Here is a 27,782-nt window from a genome sequence, read left to right as displayed (position 1 = left end):
AAGGAATTTTTTCCACTTTTCTGCTAAATTCTGTAATTCGCTTGCTTGCTTGTCACTTGCTTTAGCCCAAAATAACTGCAGAACAACACTGCAAACAGTGCTGAATGTCCAGGATACTGCACAACTAGCTGAAGTTTTTGAGATATTTATATCCCAAGACATTCAGCACTCTTCTTCTTTTTTTTTTTTTTTTTTTTTTAGTGCTCAGTCTTGTTTTATTAGATGACTTTGAATGAATCATTTTTTGTAACTTTACCCTTCTTGGTAACAGTTCAGATGTAAAAATTTCTGCATGGAAAGGCATAATGGATTTCTCTAAAAAAGTGTGATAGTCTGCCATTACTGCAACATTAGCCTGGCAATTGCAAGGGCTACAGTTAACAAATACCACACCTGGTTTGGGTGATTTGTTAAATAGACTTGTTATTAGATTTTCATTTTCTTGTGCATATACCTTCAGAATTCAGACACTGAAGACAATTCAATGACTCTGACTTTGACAAGTTAGCGTTAAAGTGTGAAGCACATCTTTCCTACTTCTCCCAGATTACTGGCATCTGTAGACTTCTTGTAGATGTCATAACTCTTAGTAGCTTTTGAGTGCGTACAGTATTTTAAGACTTTATTTTCAACATTGCATTATTAAGAAGAAAGCTTGAGAAGTAAGCATAGTGATAATAATCACACAGTAAGCATATCTTCATTCACTTTTGAGTTGTGAATATTTTATTTACTGAACTGTACCTCAGTCTTTGGAGGTGCATCCTATTAAAACTGTTTGAATTTCTTTTAGAATTATCACTGTTTACAGGGAAAGGTCAACAAGTTAAAAATAGCATTCAGTACTGAGTACTTATCTCCATGGTTCACAATGCAAGTTTTGCCTCTGGAGATGTTACAGATTTCTATTCCTCAATAGCCTAAACCTCAATTTATTCAGATACTATGAGTAGATATGAATTCAGTCTCCTCTGAACTGGAAGTCTGTTATTTTCAGGTTTTGGTCACTTGTTTTTACATTAGGATGGGCATAGATTCCTAAACATATATATATCCATAAATAAATGTTTAGTTATATATATATGCATACACCACACGCACGCTTAGATCACTCCAAGAGTAATGCCTCCCATTTATTTCTATGGAAACTACAACATACACAAAGAATACAAGAACACTGTTTGATAGAGCAAATTCTCAGCCACAAAAAAACAATTTTTCAACGAAGTAGGAGAAAGGAGAAATCATGACTAGCTGGATCAAAAAGCATTTATCTCAGTGCTATCATTACAAACCTTTGATAACTAATCAGAAATGACATTTTTAAATTCAGTTTGACAAAACAACCTCAGAAGAACAGAGTGCCTTTGATGTGAGTTGTTATAGCTTGTGAAAACAGTTGAATCATGCCTTTGCAGCATTTCTTAATGAGGTTTGCCTTTCAAAATTCTTTCACGGAAAATATCAAAAACCTTGTCTGGTCTTTTGTTTAGGCCCCTTTGCACCCTTTTCTACCTTTCAGTATGCCTGAAAGAGCAGCAGAGAAATACTTTGGCAGAAAGGAAATCTGCCTGGTGGAAACAAGGGGAAGGTTGGAATTTTCATCAGTGCTAGCCTCCTATATTACTCAATCAATCCACACCTGACCAAGGAGACTGTAGATGAAATCTCTATATCCACACTGCCTTTGTTAGGTCAGTTGTTCACTGACAAAAGTTGAAAATGACAATTTTTGGAATGGAAAGCATTAATGAAGACATTTCTATCTGTAAATTTGTAACGGTACTTCATGTATTTGGTAACATGGGAGTGGGATACATTAGGAATAAATACAGTTTTATTTAAGAAAAAATGAAAAAAGTCATAGAATAAGTGCCAACAATTAAAGAACTATTAACTGCCGGAATTTGAAAATACTGAAAGTAGCATCTTTATATGCATAATATAATTATGGCAAAACTCTACTTCCTACACTAGAAGGTATGCTTTTCTGAAAGAAAGAACCTGTATCAAATAAATTCAATTGTAATCAAAGTTACAATATAGAAAAGATACAACATTATCTTTGCAAGTTCAGTGACAGAATGCAAATTCCTCCAGTTAAAAACATTATTGACTGTATCTGACTACATGAGAGTTAAGATAAAGTAGTCTGTACATTATTATTTTACTACAGTATGTTAAGGCCCTTCATTCACTGTCTTGTTAAAACATAAATGCAGTGCATCCTTTGTTAAATAAGAAAATGTTTTTGAATTCACAGAATGACTTTGTGCTAGATTGAGCTAATGTATTTAGGATATTCATCTGCTTTGTTGGTTCAATCATTTTAGATCAAAATATTGTTCCACCTTTTCTTTCTCTGTATTCATTTATTGCACAGTTTTCTAACTAAAATATTATAAAGTATCTACATCATTTGTAGATTCTGCAGCTAAGGAAGATTATTTTCAACAAGCTCTCCTTTTTTTCTGGAAAGAAAGGCAGAATATTTTTTTTTTTTAAAGGGTTTGACCAAAAGCATCAGTTCATGAACAGAAAACATGAAATATCAGCAGTTTCAAACCTGTCATTAAAGTGACTGAAATAAGTTCTGCGGGATTTACGTTCATGCAGAAATTCATCTGTAGGTCAAAATACATTCAGAGCAAAATACATTAGGAACAGAGACAAGATTTTAAACGTTTCTACAAAAAATATTCCTAAACTGATAAGCTGTGTTAGTTTCTTTTTGCAAAAGGGTTTTGTAAAACTAGTTATGTTTGTAAAATACTTCATAAGTAATTAATACCATCCCAATCAAAACTTTAATTCTCAAACGTTGGATAATCTAAGATCTGTTATGGAAACAGATGTGTGAGGCATGCATTTTTTTTAGTATAGTAAAGCAGTGTTGCACTTTACTATCAGGTAAAATATTCACGTCATTCATAAGTATTGATTTAAAAGTATTTCTTTGTAGTCAGTGAGAATACTGTGGTCAGAAAACATGCAGTATGAAACTTACTTTCTCTTTACATGACTGTAATTATGTATGCCTGCACAGTACTTTGTTAGTTCAAATGGATTTGCAAAAGAGTAACTGAATCGTCAATAATAAACAAGAACAAAGAAACCTTCAAACAACAAAAAAGAAAAAAAACACACCGATGGAAAATATAAGTGTTTCATGCATATTGTTTATCTTATCTTGGCATGAAATTTTGAAGTGTTACTTCAGCTCTAACAATCACGATTATAGCATATTAATATTTAATTTATTTAATAAAATTGAGCCGGTTCCTCATTTCTTTACTGAAGTAAGAAAATCATCACTGCACTGCAATTATATGGATGAGTAGAAAAAAGTCTTAGATCATTTAGTCTGTGACCTTCACAATGAACAAATCCTTCTCAATTCACTGAATTTAATCAATAATGAAATACTCTGCTAAAGCTGTTCTATTGATTCAAAAGAAATTTCATTTTATCTCAACAGAAGTTATTGAGAAGTTGATCTAGTTTCAAATTAGAAAAAAATAGTTAACAGTGGAGATGACACGGGATTTTGTTGCTGAATGTAGTAGATACTTGATAGCTACTGCAAGAGCAGATACTTTTCAAATTATATTGGCCTTGTAAAAAAAATTATTAAGATTTAAATGTTTACCTATCCTACTTGAGGAAATAAGAAAGTGTGTACATACATTTATATGTACAAATATGAATATGACATCCACATATAACATTTATATAATTGCAACACACCTATAAATTTCATACTTTTGTGTACTTCAAGTAAATGTCTGCTTTTAGTAAGGGAAGTGTCTTGGGGTTTCTTTGAGTACACTGACCAAGAGCTTCCTTCAGGACTCAGCAAACAGGCATTAAGTAATCTGAGACATAAGTAATCTTCCACTGAAGGAGATAATTAAAAGCCAGACTTTCAGAATAATCCAGAATAGAGGAAGATAATATCTTTTGCAATTTTGACCATTAGAAAGAAGCCAGTGATAGCTGAATGCTTTTCAAAAGTCTGTGCTTGACTGTGGAACCTGCACAATTGAAAACTGTCCCTGAGTCTTTAAAGGTACTATTTACACTATCTCCCTCTCTCTAGACTGGGACTCATGTTACATTCAAAAATTTAGGCTAGGCAGTGTGAGCAGATTGCCTCCTTCTGCCATGTATTAGGCTGGAGAGGTGGGCTGACAAGAACCTCAAGAAGTACAACAAATAGAAGTGCTCAGGGGAAATTTCATCAATGTCTATGAATATCAGAAGGGAGTGTGCAAAGAGGATGGAGACAGGTTCATTTCAGTGGTGCCCAGGGCCAGGGCAAGAGACAGTGAACACAGATTAAAACACAGAAGGGTCAGTCTAAACATCAAGAAGCACTTCTTTACTGTGTGAGTGACTGAGCACTGGAATAGGTTGACCAGGCTGTGAAATGATCATGAAGATCTTCAAAAGATGCCTGGACATGGTCCTGGGCAACTTATCCTAGGTATCTCTGCTTGAGCAGAGGGAGTGGATCAGATGACTTCCATAGGCCCCTCCAACCTTAGCCATTCTGTGATTCTAAAGTTTATTCCTTCTGTCTGCTTGCTGTGAAGAATCCTTAACGCACAAGCTAAAACACAACATACAATGTTATGCTCATTATCTATGTAGAATTTTTTATTCACTGTAAAATTAGGAGAAAAATAAATAAATCAATGTATAGAAAAGACAAAGTGTTTGCTACTACAAAACCTGAATGGCAGACCTTGCAGCAAATGACTGTAATGCTAGCTTTATGCCGGTCAGCAGTCAGCTAGTCCAAAAAAAATCTTGCTCATGTGGTCAAAAGACAAAAAAATGTATATGGTGCTTTATATGCACTGAAGAGATGTAAATACACAGCAAACATGCAAAATATGAACGTAGCCTAAGCAGCTGGTAGCCTGGTCATAGCATACTGACTAAAAGCAGCCTCAACAAGTTCCCACTCTGTAATTTAGCAATGGCTTTAGCATCTGCCATGTTTTCTAACAATCCAGGCAATACATCCTAACTGCAAATGAATCTGCCTTTTTACTGTGAATTTTCATATTTCATCGCCCTGTTCTAAGAGTAACAGATTTACTTACCTTGTACCTACTCTAGTTCTTTTTAGGGCAAACTTAGCAACATGAAAAGAAGCAGAATTTTGAAGAGATTCCTTTTTAACAGCCTGAATGTAAAACGCCAAGTTAAATCCTTGTTGAAAAACTGAGAAGACTATGATGCATACTGAATTGAAATACACATTCACTGAGCTATATGGGATCCTCACATAGGAAATAAGAATTTGTGTGCAGAAGTACAAAAGATCAGAGCAGGGCACTGAATTAGTAACAAGCCTTAATGATTCTGCTAAGATAAAATGCCACAGATATTTTACTATATGATGCATGAAAGGCAAAGAAGCAGAACTCCTGGAGGAGACTATAATCAGCCATGCAATCACATTTTGTAGATGGTTATATGAATGCAATACATTGCAAATTCTCCTGTGCCAAACATTGAACTGCTATTAAGGACCTTGTGGAATTATTAACCTATGCTTCTCTGAGGTCATTACACAATAAATATATCCCATATGTGTGACTACAAGACATTTTTGAGAACCTTTCATGTGTGCATGCTAATTTGGTTTGGATTTTGCTATTTTCTTGAAAATGAAAGTTCAGCAAGATAACCTTTCTGATATTCAATTTGCAATAATGCATAATAGTTAAAAGGGACATACTAAACAAAAACAACTGCTTCTTGCAACAAGAGCAATTTTCATTTAAATAACACAAGACTTATTCTAGGTCTGTTTCATTATAGGACATGAAAACAAAATATTATGCTGCACAGAAGCCGATATCTGAATTGGCCTGCTCCCTGTTTCTTACATAAAATTAAAAAGCATAGAGCTGGAAAAATACTGCTAAGAAAAAAAATCCAATTTGTGAAAATACATTACCAAATGAATCCAATTATTGTAAAACCAGTGGAACTGAATATAACTGAATGAATATACATTATAACATTTTTTTAAAAACATTAAGCTTGATTCCATCAAAGCCTCTCCACAAAACACCAATTTATCTTAAAATCTAAAACATGACTTTCCATGTGTGTGAAGGGACAAAATAGTAAATATGTATGTGTAGTCTTCAAAAAAATTTTAGTATGCTCTATTTCTATGAATGCTGAAGTAGAATTTATAGCATGTTTAAGCCATTTTAAATTCTATCTGTACAATCAAGCAACACAGTAAATCTATTATTGTCAATTGATTATAAATTATAAAGAACACAAACTCATATTTTTATGTTATGGCTCTCAATTAATAAAACATGAAAAGGGAATACATTTAAATATCTGTCACTAACTTAAATAGGAAAAGGGAAAACAAACAACTCCACTGTTAAAAGTATTTTATTGGTCTAACAGGATCTATATTTAGTTGTTTTTTTCTCATACTACAAAGTATGTCTGTGCAAGTGAAAGAATTATTCCCTTTTTTCTTGAATTTTCCTACTATAAAATTAATGATTTTGACATCTTTCTACACCTTATAAACAGTGAGATAGTAACTCAAGATTATTTGAGATTTATTTTTTTTTAATCTCTTTTGGTACCAAAATTATAAAATAAGCATTACTGAAACAGAAATAATACAAATTGAAACAAAAACAGAAATAGAAATAATAGGAATACAAATTATTATAATATAATAATAATACATCGCTGTTTCTCTGTCAGAAGTACAAGTCAGATATATATCAACAGGAAATACGAACTGCACTCCCACAGCATTTCTCACTGTTCTTCTACTTTTCTTCATAAAAAAACAAATGCAATTTTTTTTCCCCTCAAGTAAAAGAAAAATAAAAAGCTTCTTTGAAAAGGAGCTTAAAATAATTCTATTTTTAAAAGTTAAGATCAGACTATTTTTGTCATATATCACAGATCAATGCATGATATTTAGAATAAATAACATCATCAAGTGGAAATATAGAATTTACTAAAGCACATCTTTGAGGATGTGGTGAAAAATAAAGGTCAGAACTCTCTTCTTGGTTCTGCAAGGTGTTACTATATGAATGAACTGCATTCCCATATATTCCAAAGTCATTGTGTTTAACACAACTCAGTGTATTAGTGTAATTTTCTACCATTTGAAGTCAATCTGCATATCATATTAGCAGCTGAATATTTTTCATTTTCTAGTAGATCTTTATTGATATCCGTTTAAGGAAATAAAAGTAAAGGGATGGTCTTTTTATAGTGAAAGCTTCTGTTACATTAGGGATACATTCTAGATGAAAGTCTGAAAACTTTATTTTTACTTATGTTTTTTTCCATTAAAATAACATTGGTTCCAAAATCAGATTACATTAATAAATTTAGTGTAAAGATTCAAAGTGCTTACGGAAGACATACTTCAATATATAAATATGTGATATTTATCAATATATATTCTTGATTTTCAAAAATGAAGAAGCAATGTTAAAACAATAGGCGACCGTTTTAAAAGTTACTGGAAGTCATAGAATCATAGAATAGCTTGGGTTGGAAGGGACCTCAAGGTTCAACAAGCTCCAACCCCCCAGATGCAGGCAGGGACGCCAACCTCCACATCTAATAGTAGACCATCATCATAAAGAAATTCCCCCTGATATTTAACCTAAATCTTCCCTCCTTCAACTTAAAACCATTTCCCCTTATCCTGCCATTATCTACCCTTTCAAAGAGTTGACTCCCCTCCTGTTTGTAGTCTCCCTTTAGGTACTGGAAAGCTGCAATGAGGTCAGCCTGTAGCCTTCTCTTCTCCAGGCTGAACAAGCCCAGCTCCCTCAGCCAGTTTTCATAGGAGAGGTGCTCCAGCCCTCTGATAATCTTTCTGGCCCTCCTCTGGACCCTCTCCAACAGCTCCCTGTCTTTCTCATTGGTGGCCCCAGACCTGGATGCAGTACTCTAGATGGGGCCTCGTGAGGGCAGAGTGGAGAGGGACAATCACCTCCCTCTCCCTGCTCACCACCCCTCTTCTGATGGAGCCCAGGATACCATTTGCTTTCTGAGCTGCAAGAGCACACTGCTGGCTCATGTTAAATTTTTCATCCACCAAGAGAAAAAATGAGATGCTCTTGCTGCTTTCATCATCTCAGTTCTTTTAAGCTGTTCTGCAGAAGAGTAGCATGTTTTCAGCGTTATATTCGGCAAGCTGTGGAATATTTGCCTTGCACACTATACATTGCATACTAGCTATATGCTACTTCAAACAGCTGCCAAATAACAAATTTATCAGAATTGTTCTCATAAATCATCACACTTTCTGACCTCATTCTATTATCAGCACCATCCTTTCCTGATTTGTTTAAACTGTTAACTACTAAGCTAGTCTAAGTCCTCCTTTCACATCTGTTCTTTTAATGCGACTTCTGTTGATGATGTGGGAAGAGTTCATGCACTATTCCAGTTTCTGAAACAGGGTTCTTAACAGCAACATAACTTCATATGTAACAGCAGATCAGCTGTTTTATTGAAATGCAGGTAGAACAGATCTGCTTTGTTGCTTTCCTTGATCTAGAAAGCCACCTATCCCTTCAGTTAATTGTTCTAGCTGCACTTTAGATTTAAGGGGTTGCTTAGTAAAAATAAGATTGTTTATGTTCCTGAATGAAAGAGAGCAACTACTGTATCCCATTACTGTGGAAAAGCTGGGGAGGAACAACAGGTGGCATTCTTGCTTACAGGAGAAGATTTTCCCTTTAGTTCCTGCAGATGAAATGGTATTGAGACTTCAAACTGTAATAATGCAACCTCATAGTACAAAAATAAACAAATCTGCCAACGGGACTAAGTAATAAATAAATAAATCTGAAAAATTCAACAAGAATTTGTATTGCCATAACTTCTGTACTTAAAAGGCTTTTATTTTTTCATTGCAAATTTTGATGCCCATGTTGACAAAATCCTTTTCAGGCTATAGGAAAGATTTTGATATAATACAGCACTTTAGTGAAATGGCATTTCTTTCTGTGTTCTGTGTCTTTCCAAATGCAAATAATATTGCTCTGCAAAATAATAATTGGCTACAATTAGTACGAGTGAGCTTCAAAAGCATAGGTAAGCACAAGAAGATTCAATACATTAAGGAGTAATAAGAACTTATAAATCAGTCATCTCAAAGACGGAAAAGATCAGAATCTAAAAGTTTTTATTTTTTATTTCCTCCATAAGCTTAAAGAAAAATATAATTTTCATCCAATGTTATTTTAAAGGTATCTCTTTTTCCTCTTAAAATGGATTAAACTTGAAAAACAAGCAAACCATAGAAGTACAGAATATTATAACTGGAACGATAATCTCAGCATTAAGACACAAAGAATGGACTATATTTTTCAAAAATAGAGTGGCTCAAATTTGAGGCATTTAGCATACAATATCATTTTTATATGAAGTGCCCAAAGCAGTGTGGGAGGCGCATTCAAAAAATAGTTTCTAACTCATGGAAGCTAATCAGTTAAGGGCTCCTTTACTCATGCCTCTTCATTTATTTTCAATTTCAAAGTATCAATCTTCCTCACTTAAGATATCAACAAATAGAAGTCAGAATGTGAGACAGAGTTCCCAGATTTCCTTTATAGTTGGGGGAGCAAAACAGGTACTTACAAGGCATAATTAATGCTGTCCAAGCCTAATTGTCTAGAATAAGTAAGACATATGATATCTTAAAAGTATTACTTCTTCAGTTGATCATAAGGTGAGCTTACGAGGACAACTGACTCAGTTGTAGATGTCTATCCAAAAGTATCTGAAGCTAGCTGTGATGAATCCCTCTCCCACTTCTAAATTTCACACTTCACGTTGTATTATTTTTTGCTAGGTAGCTAAAAGCAAATACTTTAAAGTGATAAGCAACAAGTAATAAGTAGTATAGGTACATTGCAAACAGCATCTTATAGAATCAGACAAAGAGAACCTTCTACAAACCCCATGCCTCTAATTTCATTTTAGAAAATGAGACACTCAGAATTTTGCATAAGATAACTGTATTATTGGGATGCAATTTGCCCCAGGTTTCTAGTTTTAGTGCATGTGGCTCCTTAATAAAAATTGTTAGCACGATATTGTGTTACTGTAAAATGAGTTTTATTAAGGACCACTTTAAAAAAAAATAAAAAGTTATGAGAGAAACTTAAAAACTAAACACATTTAGAGTTGCAGGTTTAATGCAGTTTAATGCTTTGACAAAAATCAAATTTCTGTTTACTTCCTCTATGAATGTAGTTGCCTTCAGTCAACGCAAGTTTCCTGGGTCAGTGTTTGGCTGAAGCAAGTTGAAAAATGAGTATGCAACAACAAATCTCATCATTGGATATATTAGACTGATTAACTCAGCTGGCTAACTAGAACTGGCACATTCAAGTCAGATGAGTCAACTGAGAATTTTTCATGAATAGTTTATGCTGAACATACACACTGTAATGTCATGTCTATTTTCTGATGTATTTGATATGAATATTAAAAGGAATAAGTACATATATACATATATATAAAAATGACATTTCACATGAGTGTAAGAGCCACAAGAGTTGAGGGTGTGCACAATGTGTCTATACTTATTTTAAAAGATACCCTCAAGTACAATAGGATGAAAGTTATTTACTACTGTGTGTCAGTTATTCATCCTTCTAAGAAATGCATTTCAACTGTATAAGAATACCCTACTCACTTGCCATTTAATGCTGCTACTCCAACAGTGCTTCTGGCAATTGACATACTTGCCACATATGTCCACTGCTGACTTTGAGGGTCCCACCTCTCAACTGTATTCAAATAGCTCCAACCATCATGACCTCCCACTGCATAAATAGGCCCTTCAAGCACTGTAACTCCTAAAATGGAGGAGAGAGTGAGAGAAGGTAAAAGTATTATTTCTCTGGAAATAATAATAAATGTTTTCCATAATAGCAATGCATAAACTTGTATACTCAAGGTGAAAATAGAAACATTGATTTGAAATTTGATTAATTAAAAGTTAACATATAGGAATAAAATTAATGCTAATCAGTATGGCTTTATGAAGGTCTTGTCAAACAGACTCAAGGTCTTGTCAAACAAACCTAACTTCATTCTTTGAGAAAATTGTTTGCTTCATAGAATAATCTGTCAATGATGTAAGCATCTTAAGATTTCTGTAAACTTTTTGACTTGTGACACATAACATTCTGATCATTAATTAGCTTTTAGAATATAAGCAAATCTCACAATATATAAATTATAGACTGGATGTATGGTAGATCTCAAATAATTGTCAGCCAAACAGAAATTTGTTGAATGGAGTTTTCTTCTAGTGTTCCACAGAGGAGGGAAATATGTTTGACACTGTCAGAATTTCTGTCAGTTATGTAGATGAAAATATAGGTTTTTTCACTAGCAGAAGCTTGGTGGACTGGCACAGAATCAAGAAAAAAAACAACATTTTCAAAGACTGGGGGAAGTGACAGTGAGGAACTTAAACTATTTAAGTGCATCATCAGTTTTCTTTATGAAAACTTTCCTTTAGAAAAGAAGTGACGACCACTCTGAATGAGTGTCTTCAGAGGAAAATAATGGGCAGAGATGGTCCCAAATAGGTATAATTTTGGAAATCTCAGGGTAAATCCAAACCTACCCATTAGCCAATGTCTTGTTGAATGTGACTGGATGTGGCCCACTGATCTTACCTATTCAGAACCCTCTGCAAAGCCTTCTTATGCTCAAACAGATCAGCAGTCCTGTCTAACTTGTAATCATCCGCAGACTAACAGTTCATTCGATCCTCTCAATCAGATCACTGATAAAAATGTTAAACAAAACTGGCCCTACGACTGAGACCTGCAGGATGCCACTGGTGACTGGCTTCCAACTGGACTGAACTGCATTCACCATGACTCTTCAAGCCTGGCCATTCAGCCGGTTCTTTACCAAGTGAACTGCACATATTTCAAAGCCACAAAAAGCCAGTTTATCCAGGAGAATACTGTGGGAGATGGTGTCAAACACTACTAAAATCCCCGTAAACAACATCCACAGCCTTTCCATCATCTACTACGTGGGTTATCTTGTCATAGAAGGAAATCAGACTAGTCAGGCAGGACCTGCCCATGATGTCTGCTTTCGATCATTCAGTTTTCCCTAATAGTTATACATATTCCAAAATGCTGGACAGTGAAATTTATGTCATCCAAAAAATATTTGCTACAATTTATTATAATGATGCCACTCCAGACACCATATGTAAAATAGTGCTCGCTGACTTCTACATGATGAGAACTTTTCTGGGTTTGTCAAATGCATGTAAAGCCCTGTGAGATGCATGATTCCTTTAGATTTCTTCCCCAATTTCTATTACTTTGCATTTTTTCACTTGCTCTTGTGTTCCCAGTTCAACTGTTTTTAAGATTTCATCAAAGTATTCTCTTAATTTGCCCAATCTTACTGAATAACTTCTACATATTTTTCTATCATTATGTTCAATTTCATTTCCCTGTAAGCTAATTTTACACTGACAGAGGGCGATGTTGTAGTTAGAAAACAGACAAAATAAAAATGCTAGTTTAATGTGAGATCCAAGTCCTGCTTCTCTGCCAAAAAGTGTGAATATAGTTAATGCCACATGACTGAGAAATCTGAAAGTTTATTTTCCTTGGAAAACTTTATGTGACGCAATAAGAGATTGTCTATTTGGTTTTGCCAGTTTTCATTGCTTCTATAACAGGAGAAATTACTAACGGAACTATAGGCAAATCATTCTTTTCACACAGAACAAAGAGAAGAAAGCTTCTGTACAGAATCTCCTCTGCTTTTGTTTTATAACATGTATGAACTTGCTATGAGTTGTCACATTTTAAGTCTCTTCTTTACAAAAAAGCAAAAGCAGTGGTATCCTTACATTTGCTCCTTAGCAACTGATCAGTTCCGGCTTACTATATTTTAAAATATTAGACAAATAGATTCTGCAAGGTCAAATTTCATTCTGTTTTGGTTTAGTTATGTCTGTATTATCTGTGAGGACAAATAATCACTTTGGAATACATAAACACAATGTATTCATGTTCAAAGTACAGTTCACTAATTAGCAAATAAAACATAACAAAAGTGCAGCATTCCATGAAAGTATTGTCATGCCCGTCTTCAGTGGCTGGTGTACTTTTAAATTTTGCTTTTGTATCTGAAGATATTTGGAAGTAAAATTGCAAAATGGAACAGATGTAGAAGCCTGGATTCAGAGCTGGTAGCGACTTACTCTAATGGTACATCCATGAAAATTAATGGATGCAGATATGCGTGTAAAGAATGTAAACCATATGGAGACACTCATAAAGAATTACACATGAAACATCAAAAATCTAGAAAACCTGGAAATTCCATGAGAGATATAGGTTTCTCAGCATATTTTTTTTCCAAAAGGTAATCATAATGTAAGTATCTGCATTAAGAAATTTTATGATTTAGAGTCTTATTACTAGTGTAAGATCTGGAAACAGCAATCTGTTAAATTCAGGATAAGGACAATATCCCAAATTTTAAGCAAAGAGGGAATATTGGAATTGTGAAATCAGGAATGTGCTAGTTTCTCTGTTGCTTGAAGTTTTCGTATCTACAATGATATTTAAGAAAGACATTGAAAATCCATGTGAAGTCACATCCTTAAGGTAGAAATAACTGCATGAAATTCAGCAGTGCTTTTACAAAAAATTCCACCTACATACTCACAGAAGTAGTTTCAGGAAATAAAATTTATGATGCAGTACAAATTTGCTAAATTTGGGCATTAAGTATCACTGTCCAACTGTGGTATAGACTGTGTCACATGGGGAATAATGAACAACTATGAAGACTGATCTAGACAAACTTGTTGCACTGATAATTGCAGGAGGCCTGTGGATGAACAAAATGTAAGATATAGCACATAATTTAATAGATGATGACATAGAGAGTGAAATACATTGCAGGACAAGCATCGCTATGGGGAAGAAAAAAAAAAGCCCCACAAAAAAACTAGACCTCTGTAGTGAATCTAATTGCATAATATACTTCTTTCTTGTTCTTCAACAACAAATCCAGTGTTTCTCTTCTACCATTCACACACTCATTCTCCTTTCCACTCCAGTGGGCTTATAAATTAATTGTAATTCTCTTTATCTTCTATCCATTCTCCATCTATTGCTTAAGACAGATTAAAAAGCAGAGGTGTTTTGGTGTAGGGGACACAAAATGTCAACAACTCATTACTACTGAAGTATACCAGATAACTTTTGGTGATTTGGCCTGTCAAATAACAGCAGATTAGTTGAATATTCTTTTTTGGTCATCCATACATCTTTCCAAAGAGTTAAGGCAAAGGCTGTATATTGAAGCAAATAAAGTAGTTTCTTCCACAGGAAACAAACAAACAAACAAACAAATAAACAAATAGAATGAATGAATGGTTTACTCCAGAAATAACTCTTTAATATGTTTCAATAGGACTATGCCAGATCTATTCTGCAGACCTCCAAAGACAATTTCAGTAGGCCTATAATCTTCACATCACACTCCATAATTTACAGAAGTTACCTTTAATGCAACGTCATAAAATTCTTTTCTTCTAATATGTGGCAATTCCTCAATATTATTTCAAGTTCTGGCACTTATCATAATTTCCAGTGTCTTCTCACTTTTTCTCTATTCTATTTTGTATTAATAAGAATAGTTCCCATAGAAGGAACTGAGGTCTATGCCAGAGCTTTACTACTAGCTTTACTAATACTGCCTATTTGGTGGACAAAGGGAAAGCAGTGGATGTAATCTTTCTAGATTTTAGTAAAAGCTTTGATATTGTCTTTAAGAGCATCCTGCTGGATAAATTGTCCAACTGTGAGATGAACAAATTCACACTGTGCTGGGTTATGAACTGGCTCAACAGTGAAGCTGAAAGGGTTGTAGTGAATGGGGTGAAAACTGACTGGCAGATGGTCACTAGTGGTGCTTTGCAGAGCTCAATCCTGGGGCCAGTTCTGTTCAATACTTTTATTAATGATCTGGATGCAGGAGTGGAATGCATCCTCTATGTGTCTGGAGATGATACTAAACTGGGAGGTGCTACTGACTCCCCAGCAGGACAAGATGCCTTGCTGGGAGATCTCATAGTTGGGATTATTGAGCAATCAGCATGGCATGAAGTTCAACAAAGGAAAATCCTGGGTCCTGCATCTGGAATGGAATAGTGCCAGACACAGATAAAGACCAGGAGGTGAGTGGCTAGAGTAGCTTAGCAGAAAAGGATCTGGAGGTGTTGGTCAAAAGTAGGGTTAACATGAGCCAGTAGCCAAAATGGGCAGCCAAAAGGGCAAACTTCATTTTGGGATGCATTAAACACAGCACAGGCAGTCAATCAAAATAGGTGATTCTAGTTTTGTTGCAACTTCACCTTGAGTACTGTGTACAGTTCTGGTCTCCACAATATAGAAGCTATGTTAAGATACTTGAAAGTGTCCAAGGAAGGGTGACAAAACTGGTAAAAAGACTGAAAAGCAATGTCCTATGAGGAGAGGCTGAGGACACTTATGTTGTCTAGTCCGGAAAGAAAGAAAGCTATGAGGTGGCTCCATTGCTCTCTACAATTTCCTGAGGATGGGAAATGGAGATGGAGGTGCCGATCACTTCTCCCTGTTAACTGATCACAGGATATGTGGGAATGGCACAAAGCTGCACCATGGCAGGGGGTGTTCAAACTGGACAATAAGAAAAATTTATTTACTGTGAGGGTGATGAAACACTGGAACAAGCTCCCTGGAGAGGTGACTGATGCCCATGCCTGTCAGTATTCAAGATAGTATTCTCACTAATATGCTTTCACTTTTGGTTAGCCTGCCTCAGGTTGTTGGACTAAATGGTCTTTGAAGGTCCCTTCCAACTGAACTGTTCTTTTCTATTCACTTCTATATCAAAACCTATACTAAAATTTCCATGATGAAGTCTCCATGATGAAGTTTCCATGGTAAAAGCAAACAGCTACAAGGAACACCTACATCAAAATCTTAATGGATATATTCTACGAAGTTTACAAAGCAAAATATATTACAGTAAAATTAGTGAAATAAGTCTATACTCTTTTTCAAATGTTCCAGTTCATTTGCTTCAATGGAAAAAAAAAAAAAAACCTAAATGCATTTTAAACAGTCTGTAGTGAAATGTCAGTTCCACACTTCTTAGCACAGTGTAGAGTTCCTTCTCCTTAAAGAGCAAACGTACTCAACTCTTTTTTTTTTCAGTGCAGCCAATTTCTGCAGTCTCTTTAGACAAGATTTGCCATCTTTTTATATCCAGCATACTGAAGAATATATTAGAAGATCAGCATTCATCTTGACTTCCATGTCCTACACAGAAGTGATGTCAGAGTATGTGATTTTGCTGTTTTTCATATTCGACTTCCACTAAAAATAAAAATTCATCTAGGTTTTGAATGTATTATATGGAGATATAACTGATTCTAAATCTAACTGATTTTAAATGGAAAAAAAATAATGTCCAGCCAAAACCTGAAGTCTTATCGTCACTAAGAAAAATGCGTGCAAGACTTATATTGTCATCTCTGTCATGACTGCTAGGTGAAGAGGAAGGGCACAAGGTTCTCACAGCTCCCCTTTCTACTCTGCATCTTCAGTAGTTTGATAAAACTAGTTTAGGGTACTTGGACTTAACGTTCCACAGTATATTAGTATTCTATTATAGTCTTTCAAGAAAATGAATCATAAATCCCAAAAGGGAGACTTTTATCATAAGAGAATTACATTAAAAGTAGTCAAGGATATTATTTTTCTGAATAAAGAAATTTGTGGAATCAGACGTTATATGTTTTCTAATTCTAGAATAAATAATTTTGGCATTGAGGGACTAAATTATCCTATCCATTTTTCAGTGAATGATTCTCATTTTCATGAGATTCTGAATGGTTTTGCTTCGCTAGTTTGCATTCAATTACTAAATATCTGAGACTGGAAACTGGACTGAGGGTTTCTTTTAGAAAAATAAACATTCTCTTTCTGAAGAGGAGATATGTTTTCATTAATGTATTCAGCCAGTGAAATGGCAAAACATAGATACTGTTCTAAATGACAGGATTAATTTATAGAGAAACTGTTGGAATAAAGAGGAAGAAAAACAGCATTAAAACAGAAGCAGCAGTTTCAAAATGAAGCAACTGCATGAGGTCTATAGAGAGAGATCAGCAAAATGCTTGTGCAAGTCTCAAAGAAAATAAATTTTTTATAAATTGATTAGAAAATATCTTCCCATCTAATAGCTGATGTTGCAATGGCAGAAACTTCCAGTCACATTTTTTCTTGCAGATTTTAATCTGGTGTGTTGAATACAGTAGGAAAAAAATCTTAGTGTTTCCTTGAAAATGATGAAAAGCTTAATAATTCAATGTTTGTTATTTTTTCAGTTATGCAGAATTCAGTACCTATTAATCACTATTTCCTATATTGGTGGTGAGACACTGGAACAGGTTGCCCAGTGAGGTTGTGAATGCCCCCTTCTTGGAAGCATTCAAGGCCAGGCTGGATGGGGCTTTGAGCAACATCGTCTAGTAGGAGGTGACCCTGCCTATAGCAGGGGGTTGGAACTCGGTGATCTTAAAGGTTCCTTCCAACTCAAACAATTCTGTGATTCTCTGAGTCTACTAAAGATGCTTTTTGGGGTGTAGAGGGAGAAATATCTTGATTAGAAAATTTCCTAGCTATTTGTGTTTCAACATACCGATATTTGAAATTGGCAGATTTCTGAACTAAAGAAATGTTTGAAAATAAAGAAAGATGATTAGGTTAAATACCATGTTACTACGTACTTGGAAGTATATACATATATTAATCTGGAATATAATTCAGCTAATCATTTAGACTTAGAGATTTATGAAAGGAAACAGTGTTATATGTTAGGTAAATGAGATCTAGAAATTAATATTGTCTGGTGTACAATGGCATGTACTTTCCATTCAATTGCTTTCACAAAGCTATGTAGCAAAATATCTATTAAGTCTAATTAGGTGCTAAGATCTGTACAGATTCAATTATTTACAGTTTAAGCTTGTAATGGGATTTTTAGATTGCTTTTCTGTGATGTTATAAAACAATGGAGCACAGCCTATTATATTTCTAGCTTTACCTCTCCATATCTGCATGATAAACCTAATACACTCAAACCCTGAGAAATTTTTAAAAGTGTCAGTTTTTTACAGACTAACAGAAAATGTAGTTTCATACTGGTACTTACTTTTGAATATCAAATGGCAAAGAAAAAAATAATGTATGGTGTAAGATGGACTGTGTTTTCTGCATTTGTATTTTTCTAGAGATAGTTTTAACATAAAGTTGTAACTGACATCCATTCTTCTGTTTTGTTTTAAATAAGCAAATTACCTTTTAAGAGGAGGACAGACATATATTGTATTATTATAATGAAGATGATAAATAAATCAGTGATTTGTTAACCAGATATTAAACTTGATTAAGTAATACATAGATTTTAATCCACCATTTTAAGCTCTATATTTATTCAGTTTCCAGTTAGCTGTAAATTATCATTTTTCAACCAGACTCACAGAAACATAGATATCTCTTTGGCCAGCATTACTGCTTTTCTGGATTCTATTCTTGGTCTTTAAACCACTTTTCTTCCATACTACTGGTCTCAACATCAACATTAAAAAAAAAAAAAAAAAAGTAATAATGGTAAGGTCTAACTTGTTTTATCTTATACACTAGATAATAAAATGTGAAATTTCATTTTTGCAACCATAATGTTAACTGGGTTTGAAATACCATTATAGTTCTTGGGATACTGCATATAAGATGGCCTTAGCTAAAGCTTGGAATTTAGGATGTGATGAACTGGAGAATTAGACCTGACCTACTTTCCTCAGTGAATATTTAGAGACATGTAGAAAATACCTGTCCCTATATGTATTCAGAGGCTGCTATCAAAGCTGATTGAAAAAGTTATGAAAATACCCTTGCCCTCTAGGGCCCAACAATATTATACTGACGTGTTTATGCAATGCAAATTTATAGAAGTAAAGATCTGCCTGCAACATTTACATTTAGTATTGTAGACAAGATACCAGATTCTCAACTCTGCAACAGTATTATCCCGAGAACCCAACTCAGAAATCATTGTAAGTGTTGCCATTATGATCTGTAGCTCTTCAGTGAATTGGGTCATGATGTACGGGTACAAAGTAAAATGACAAGGAATTTTATAATTAAAAAAATATATATCTCTGTAATGCTCCTGACGACTGGGAGAAAAAGTCCAAAGCAAAATCTAATATACATGCAAATCATTATTGTGAAGAAAATACTTTAAATGCTCAGATCTTCTGTCAAGAAAGCTAGAATTACATATTTCCCTTGATACTTCAACATTAAAGATAACAATAATTTAATGACATAGAGGTACACATTTCTATTTTACAATGCATGAAAGAAAGATTCTCAAACTAACCTTTAACTAGATGCTTCTTGAATGGCAAATAATATAGCTATGTCAGAGCATTGTAGTAAGCAAGACTGTTGAGAAAATATTCCCCTCTGCTTCATGCTTAGGAAGTTATTCCCTTTGAGGATTCAAGATCTTTTACTTTATTTTTATTTGTTTTATTTTCTATCTGTGGCTTTGCACAATTTCAACATATCAGCACACACTGACCAGGATTAGGCATATTGATCATAGTACTGCCTTGAGAGATGCAAATGTACCTGAACAGATTTACCAGTGCAGAAAAGTGAGATGCTACTGACTCTAAGATCTTTTTGGGGTTACACGACATGAGTCTTTCCTTGAGCTATTTAATTTCAATTCCATTCATGCTGTTTAAAATGAATCCTAGTGAATAATCTTTTTGGAAACTGTTCCTTCTTGTTACATAAATAACAAAGTAGTGGACATTTTCTTTACACTCATGAAGCACATCTTTTATATATGAATGTGTTCTTCCTGACTGAAAGCATTAAGTGTTTATGACTGCCAATTCATAAAGGTCCAAAAGCACCTTAGGCTCCTTTCATGAAAGAGATATACTGAAGATTTGACCTGTATCGGACTCACAGCTCTGTTGACTTAAGCTTGATTTAAACAGACATTGTGGTCGCTTTTTCAGAGTATCTAAAGATCCAGAAATTATACTGCATAAATCAGGAAATATTGAATGCCATTGCCTAAAGCAGTAGAACTTGGACAGTAACACACACGAATGGTTGTATGAGGGCTGTAGTATTTTCAGCTTGCTTACTAGGGTTGAATGATTAAAAATAAACATATACATGCCTGTGAAATGAGCATTTGATGATATGCTCTACAACTATGCTCTACAAACCAAGAACTAGAGAAGTTTCCTTTATCCAGTGTTCTTGCTTTTGTCACTATGGCAAATATTCTGCAAAAAAAAAAGTTTATACTTTTCATGAATTTTTTGATTGTTAATGGTGTGCTTACAGCACTTTTTTGACAGTTAATCATAAATAATTACAGTTTTAGCATACTAACAGGGTATGATAACATCATTCTGTTGTCTTTAATGCTAATATAATTCTCTGCATTTTACTGACATTGTTTTCTTCCTGACTTCCATCTCTGACCTGCTGTCCACTAAGACACTGGAGGTTCATATCTGCCTCCAAGTCCATAATGGAATTTCAAATTTTCATCCACTGTCTGTTGACCTCTGTGTTTTGTTCTCATCTTAGTGGTTTGTTCCACATACACACAGCATATGGAAAAATTGGAATTATTTTGCTGCAAAACTTTTTTTTTTTAAATAGCATACATTTTTTTATTTTTTTATTTTTTTGTCTTTCAATGTAATATTTGAATTTGCAATTTTTTCCCCCTCTTCTGTAGCCCAGAAATTGTGGTATATAGAAAAAGATGCAAACCTCCAAGCTAGCAGAAAAAAAGAAAAAGTATCCCTTTATTCTCAATACTTTTATGGTTTATTTTACAGTTAGCATAGGTGTAACTGTTAAGGCTGTATCAAGCTTTTATTTATATTCCTATTCTACTTTAAAGCTTTTTCCTTAGCCTTGAATGCCTTTCTGTATAAATTGAACAGACGCATGTTTACTGGTGCTTCAGCACCATACAAAAATAACATCATTGCCACAGCAGAAGTTTTTTTCAAATAGAAGATGAAAGTTGACTTGAAGTTATCTTTCAATCTAGGCTTAAAGACTGGTGCCATATATCTTTATATTTCCAGTGTTGAACAGCAATAATTACCTGCTAAACTTTTTATGAATATGCTAAACCTCTAGACAGCCTGTCTAAATGCCTATCCTACATTGCTACCTTCTGACATTCCTGTTTCTCTGATCTGCTATCCTCACTGAATTCAAGCTGTGTTTTCCTAGCTGAAGTGTTGAAAAAATGCATGATAACAACACTCACTCTTCAGCAGCTAGGTTTCCAAGCAAAATTTATTTCCTATAAAATGAAGTAAGGTGATCACTCTCCATATTCACTTGATAAACCACATCTTTAATCTGCATAATTTCTGCTGTAATCAACACCTGTTTCAATGTGAATCAGATATTGCTTTGCTGCTATGGATCCATCAAGGTGTCTAGTATCTGAAACTTTTTTCTGATATCTGCATTGAAGGCACATTTTAAAAATCTGTTGACATTTTACACTATTATTGTTTATTTCTAGAACTTTGAGATTTGAAAAAATAAAAATAAATGTTAAGATATAAACTTCTGGAAAACATTCTACTATGAGTTAACATTTATTAATAATTCACTCTCCTATTTGTTGCATTCATGTCATTTTGTGAAGTGAGTGAATGAACTATGATTGCTAGCAACAATGTTACCTTACACTTAATCAAAAAGTAATGAACAAATAGCAACAGATTTAATCTAACCCAACAAGGACTTCATGAATATGTTGGAAATTAAGAAAAGATCTTTCAATTAGTCAGCAGCAATCATGCATAAATGGCAAACATGAGAGATGACAGAACATTACTGAAATAAATGAACTGCGGAGCCAAGTCAAGATGTTCTTTGATAATTACACAGTAAGTTCTTTCCAATATAAAAGTGTTTTTTATTTATAACTATATCAAAAGAAATATGAAATAAGAAAGCATGACAATAGATTTGCAATCAGTTTCCAGTAGAGAGAGAGCTGATGAGAGCCTCACTTAATAAATGGATTAATGAATGAATGAATACATACATACATACATACATACATACATACATACATACATACATACATACATAAATGAGGTTTAGGGAACAGATTTTCAATTTACAAAGACTGCTCAGTGATCTTTGTTGTACCTTGAAAGGCAGGAGCTTCTCCCACGTCATAAATTGTTCTATTTTTAATGTGCTGAGTTCTTGTCATGAGTGGAAATGGGAATGTGCCGCTTCAGATCTCTATTCAGTTTTACATCTGCTGCCAGGAGGAGGAATCCTGCTCTACATTTTCAGTTCTCTAAAGCTGTAGATAGAGTTTGTATATATGCCTAAAAGTATTTGATAAAGTAACTGCTTTTTGGAAATTAAAAAATTATTTGGAAAGCATTTTATGAATTTTAAATCTTTGAAGCCAACAAAAATATTTTATGAAACATCATTTTAGGACTGAAGAAAATATACAGGCTTAGATAAGTCAATATTGTTATATTTTAATATATATTTTCCTTCTGAAATTTATCATGATCTAAGAATTAAATCAAAGTCTAGATTCATCAGTCAGTAAGGTCTGGAACTCACTGGCAATAAACATCATGCATTTCTCCTGGTTTCAATAGGTAATTCTCTGAGAATTACCTACTCCCAAGTAATCTATCTACTAATAAAAAGCTTTAATCCAAAAATTTTAAATACTGTAAATAATCAATTGTCACTCCACTGACAGTTATTTCATGACATGAGTCTGTCATGTGAAAGGCTGTATATGAATCTTGCAATGACTTGTGTGATCTGAATAAAAGATGAAAACCTGATGCCACTGTTTTTGGATTATCATTTTTCTTCATTCACATTTAATGTAAATTTATATCCATTAAAACTTAATTGCACTCCATAATTTAGGAAATGAGGCTTTATTCTGTCTTGTACTTAAAATGTAGAAGAGAAAATTTAGATGAATAAAAGCTCTGACTTTAAGCTTTTATATTATTTCAAGAATGGTCTTTACAGATTAAAATTACTGTGATAACTGAAGTATTTGATAAACATTCAAACCTCCTTAGTATTATAAGTTTCAGGAATGTGATGTCTTAAGTACATAGCTGCATTTGGAATTCAGTTGTCAGTTAAAATTCATCACATTTGGACATTGTATACATTGCACCTGCTGACAATGCACAGAAAGAACCCACACTTTTACTAGAGGCATACAAATAACTGATTTTTCTATAAAGTAAGTGCTTCAATTTACTTTGTAGTGAAGTTGAGAATACTTCATAACATCATAAGGTGAAAAGGGCTACTCGCTCTGCCTCATGGACCAAAGCATTGATGTGAATTGGAACGTCCATAGGGAAAAACATAGAAAACTAAAATGTTTAGACAAACTAAACATACGTGCATATATATATGTAATATATATGTATATATATATACACACGCACGCACATACATCATGATATATATGGTATATATATACACATATATGTGATGTGTATGTACACATAAATGTAATTTTCCATATATATTTCAATTTGTTGTTATGAATGTATAGAATTATTTGTTATGCATTTATATTACTAGTATTACTATTATTTGTGGATGAAATGAAGGTAATAATGTCTCTGATTTTGGTCAAAATAGAGTCTGAACATTACCTGACTGATTTTACCTGTTTTCTTTATTATATATTTTAACAGCTTTTAGGCAGATGCTTCAGCTTCTCCATGGTCTTTTCCTTGACTAACAGTTCTCACTACTACTATTTACAAACTACAGAGCTATCTCTATTTTCTTCCCAGCACATCCTCTTTTTTATTTCCCTTTGATGTTGGATATCACAGCAGTAAGTGTGGAAATGGAAAACTAAGCTGCGTCTAAGAAGCAGTAAAGGTCATCCTTTTTCACTGTTTTATAGACTTCATGCTAAATCATAATGCTGTTTTATAGTTTTATCATCAGCAAAGATATTCTGAGCTTTTTATCCAACAATTCTCTAACTTCCCATATTTTCTTTCCACCTCTGCCTCCTGAACCTCCTCTCTTAAGACTCACTCTTGCACACACTAGTTTCATGACAATCAGGTAAACAAGTACTCACTCTATCTAACTTTAAGAATACTCTTTAGGTACTTAAGAATATATTTACATATATTTAGCTGGTTCAAAACAATGGGTTGAAGCCATAATCTACTACATAAACCAAGACTGAAATTCTTTATGTCCTCTGGGGTAATCTGAATAGAGTGAATTTCACCTTAAGCTACAGGTTATAAAAAGAAATCCAAAGCTTTCTCACCAGCAATAAAGGGAAGGAATTTTTATAGCATCTTCACTCAGATGATTCCTGCTGGCAAAATTCTCTCTTCCAAGAGTGAAAGAGGAATAATAGGATCCTGTAACTTTCCTCCAATCTAAGCTTAACAGAAGTTTATTAGCTACTACCATGTGCCATTCTGATCACCTTGAAAATACATATTTAACTATGGACTGTGAAATATATATTCACAAAGTCAAAACATGAGGTTAAATTGTAGACTTAACAGTCCATATCTAGCCTACAACAGAAGCTTAGACACTTTTTAAGTGGTTAATGAAAAGCACAAGCCAGTTTAGGACACTTCCCTGAAAAAGACAGACAGCTTAATCTTCTCACAGAAGAATTTATATTGTTTGCTTTGGAATGATAAGCTCAGTGTCACTTGTTCATTCACTTATTTCTTTTTTTTTTTCTTCTTTTAACCGTAGTTTCTTTTTTTTTTTTTTTGCATATAAAGTTTACATTCAGCCTACCACTACCTCCTTATTTCTTCCTTCCCTCTTCTTCCTCTGTGCAGCTTCTTTCTTCTTCTCCTTTTTATTTTCTGAATTTATCATTCAAAATATATTTTTACATTCCCTCTCCCCCTTTTTGTTCATTCAGTTACTTTCTTCTGTATCTATAAAAATTTTAATTTGATCTTTCTCTTTCTGTTTCCAATTTTCATTCATTGTTTTTCTGGCTTCACATTACTCTTTTTTATTCCATAATGTTTTATGCTCTACTTGATATGAGATGTTAATATAAAGGGTTCTAGAATTAGATAATAGTTGTAGCACATTTCCTGGTACTGTCAGGAGAATTAAAAAAAGAAAAGAAAAAAGAAAAGAAAAGAAAAGGAAAGGGAAAGGAAAGGGAAAGGAAAGGGAAAGGGAAAGGAAACGGAACGGAAAGGGAAAGGAAAAATAAGTAAATCAGTAAAATGAAAGTGAACTATCAAGCAATCAATAAAATGATGAACAAGAAATTTATGTCAAAGTCAAAACAAAATTTGTGTACGTAGTGCATTAACTTTAACTCCATATTAGTAGTGCATCACGTAAGCCTATTGTCTTCCTGAGACTTGAAGTTATATTAATTCAAACCTCATATCATTATATATCCTACAAAAATAGCATTTTACCTTGTAGTATTATTGAGAAGTTAAAATCAGGTAAGTATAACAAAAGTCTGTGCACGAATATGTATAGGGAAATTTTATTCTAAGATGTGGCCCATTTCATTCCAGGGAAGATATTTAAATTATATACAACACTTGTATTTTAAAAAATGTCGTTTCTTTCTGCATTGAAAATAGAGATGACTAGCTTAGAAGTAGACATATTAAGTAAACCTAAATGAAACTTAAATACAAGAATTGAGTTTTTATTTGCATTTTGGATTCCGAAAATCAAGAAAACAAATGGAAATGAGAGTTCAGATATCACATTCAGCTTCTATACGATTACTACAAGCAATTTAGGAATAAGCAGGAAGGAAAGACAGGAGAACGGGAATACAACATATCTTGGATTAATGCTCACAGTGGTGTGAATGATCCTTGAAAAACTGAACTGCAACAGACTAAGGGAACATACGCTCTACCAGTCATGATGAAACTATTGCTACAAATACTTTGTAAAGTCCATTGCTGACATAGTGTGCATATTCTTGAGCATATTTCCTATAATGTTGTATAAGTAAAAACACATAATACTTTGAAACTAAATAATGTTTCAATTATCTGATAAATAAAGATATCTGTTATCAAATGCTGTGAAAACAAACCTGAACATTCTAACCAATCTGCTTAAGTTTCAGAGTTTCTTTCCCTGCCTTGTCTTTCTTCTTTTAAGTACTGATACTTCATTAAATAATAAAAAGTGTCTTAATCTTCTTTATATTCTTAGTGATCTAACAAGATCAATGTAAATCTTTATTAAATACTGATGAATGTGATATGATAGCTTTAAAAACCTAAATTTTGCATTACCTTTTACTTATGTGAAAAACTGTGTTAGATTTTTAAAACATTTTTTTCCTTACCTAAACCATGCCTATGTGTTGACATTGGTGGTAACACAGTCCAAGCCTTTGTCTTTGGATTGTAACATTCAACAGTGTTCAATGTCTTTAAACCATCACGGCCTCCAATGACAAACAGCTTGTCATCGATGACAGCAACACCAAACTGAAGCCTCCTGCCATTCATCACTCCAGCCTGGATCCATATATTTGTTCTGAGATCATACTTTTCAATAGTTGTAGCACCTGATGAGACACAATAATAGGATAATGTATATAAAATTGGCTACCTTTTTTGGCTATAACTATTTTCATTATGAAAGTGAAAAAACAAACTAAATCATCCCTACAGAATCAAAATATTGTAAGCCTGAATAACAGTATGCTTTACCCTTATGATCTTCTATGTTTCAGCAGGATAACTATCTGAGATAACTGATTTTGTTATACAGTAAATTTTAGCAAAATATTTAAAGAACATTTTTTTCTGAACTTAGTCATTTGATTTACAGGTTCATAGATGAGTTCAAAAGGTACACATAAAATAACTTATCAGTTAATCACAAAAGTAACTTCTAATATTAAATATTAGATACAAAATGAAGTTTATTAACAAAACCAGAGAGATAAAGGAGCATGTGTATATCTCAGAAAGTGAAGTAAGTAACACGTCCTATTATCAGAATATGATTATGGGAATCACTGAATTATAGAATGGCTTGGGATGGAAGGAAACTCAAATATGACCCAGTTCCACACTCCCCGCCATGGGCAGGGTTGCCAACCACCAGATCAGGCTGCCCAGGACCCCATCTAACCTGGCCTTGAACACCTCCAGGGACAGGGCACCCCCAGCTTCTCTGGGCAGCCTGCTCTACTGTCTCACCAGTTTCTGAGTAATGAATTTCCTCCTAAGCTAATTCTCCCTTATTTTAGGAAAATACATAGCTAATGGAGGTGACTATGTTGAAAACTAGTGTTTAGTAGCTGAGAATTTGATCTAACAGTGTTATTATGTTCTTTGCATCTATTGTAGGTTCCATAGAAATAAATAGGAGGCATTACTTTTGGAGCAACCGATGAGCAATTCAACTGGATATATTAAATCCCTCTCTGGTTTTATGATACCATAAGTTATATGAACCAATTTTTACATTTGATTAATAGAGACAGGTTTATTTATCTATTTGCCTCTAATTTAAAATTGATCTGTGCAAATGTATTAA

General features: G+C 33.8%; 1 protein-coding gene across 2 annotated transcripts in view; it reads right to left on the bottom strand.

Moving 5' to 3' along the window:
* KLHL1 (kelch like family member 1) overlaps nucleotides 1-27,782 on the bottom strand; it is a 204,962-nt gene that overhangs the window by 7,846 nt on the left and 169,334 nt on the right. The window contains exons 7-9 of one of the 2 annotated variants that reach the window (XM_021417643.1): nucleotides 26,578-26,802; nucleotides 10,736-10,898; nucleotides 8,940-9,074 (exon numbers count right to left, since the gene is read on the bottom strand). In XM_021417643.1, coding sequence (XP_021273318.1) covers nucleotides 8,984-9,074; nucleotides 10,736-10,898; nucleotides 26,578-26,802 — 479 coding nt within the window. In that variant the 3' untranslated portion in view covers nucleotides 8,940-8,983. Of the gene's footprint in view, nucleotides 1-8,939; nucleotides 9,075-10,735; nucleotides 10,899-26,577; nucleotides 26,803-27,782 lie in introns of those variants that run through there. The other variant, XM_021417641.1, reaches the window with a different exon arrangement.

Source organism: Numida meleagris, chromosome 1 (genome assembly GCF_002078875.1).
Source record: "Numida meleagris isolate 19003 breed g44 Domestic line chromosome 1, NumMel1.0, whole genome shotgun sequence".
Classification (NCBI taxonomy): Eukaryota; Metazoa; Chordata; class Aves; order Galliformes; family Numididae; genus Numida; species Numida meleagris.
Note: the sequence above shows the minus strand (reverse complement) of the source record. Positions and strands in the feature narration are given on the sequence as shown.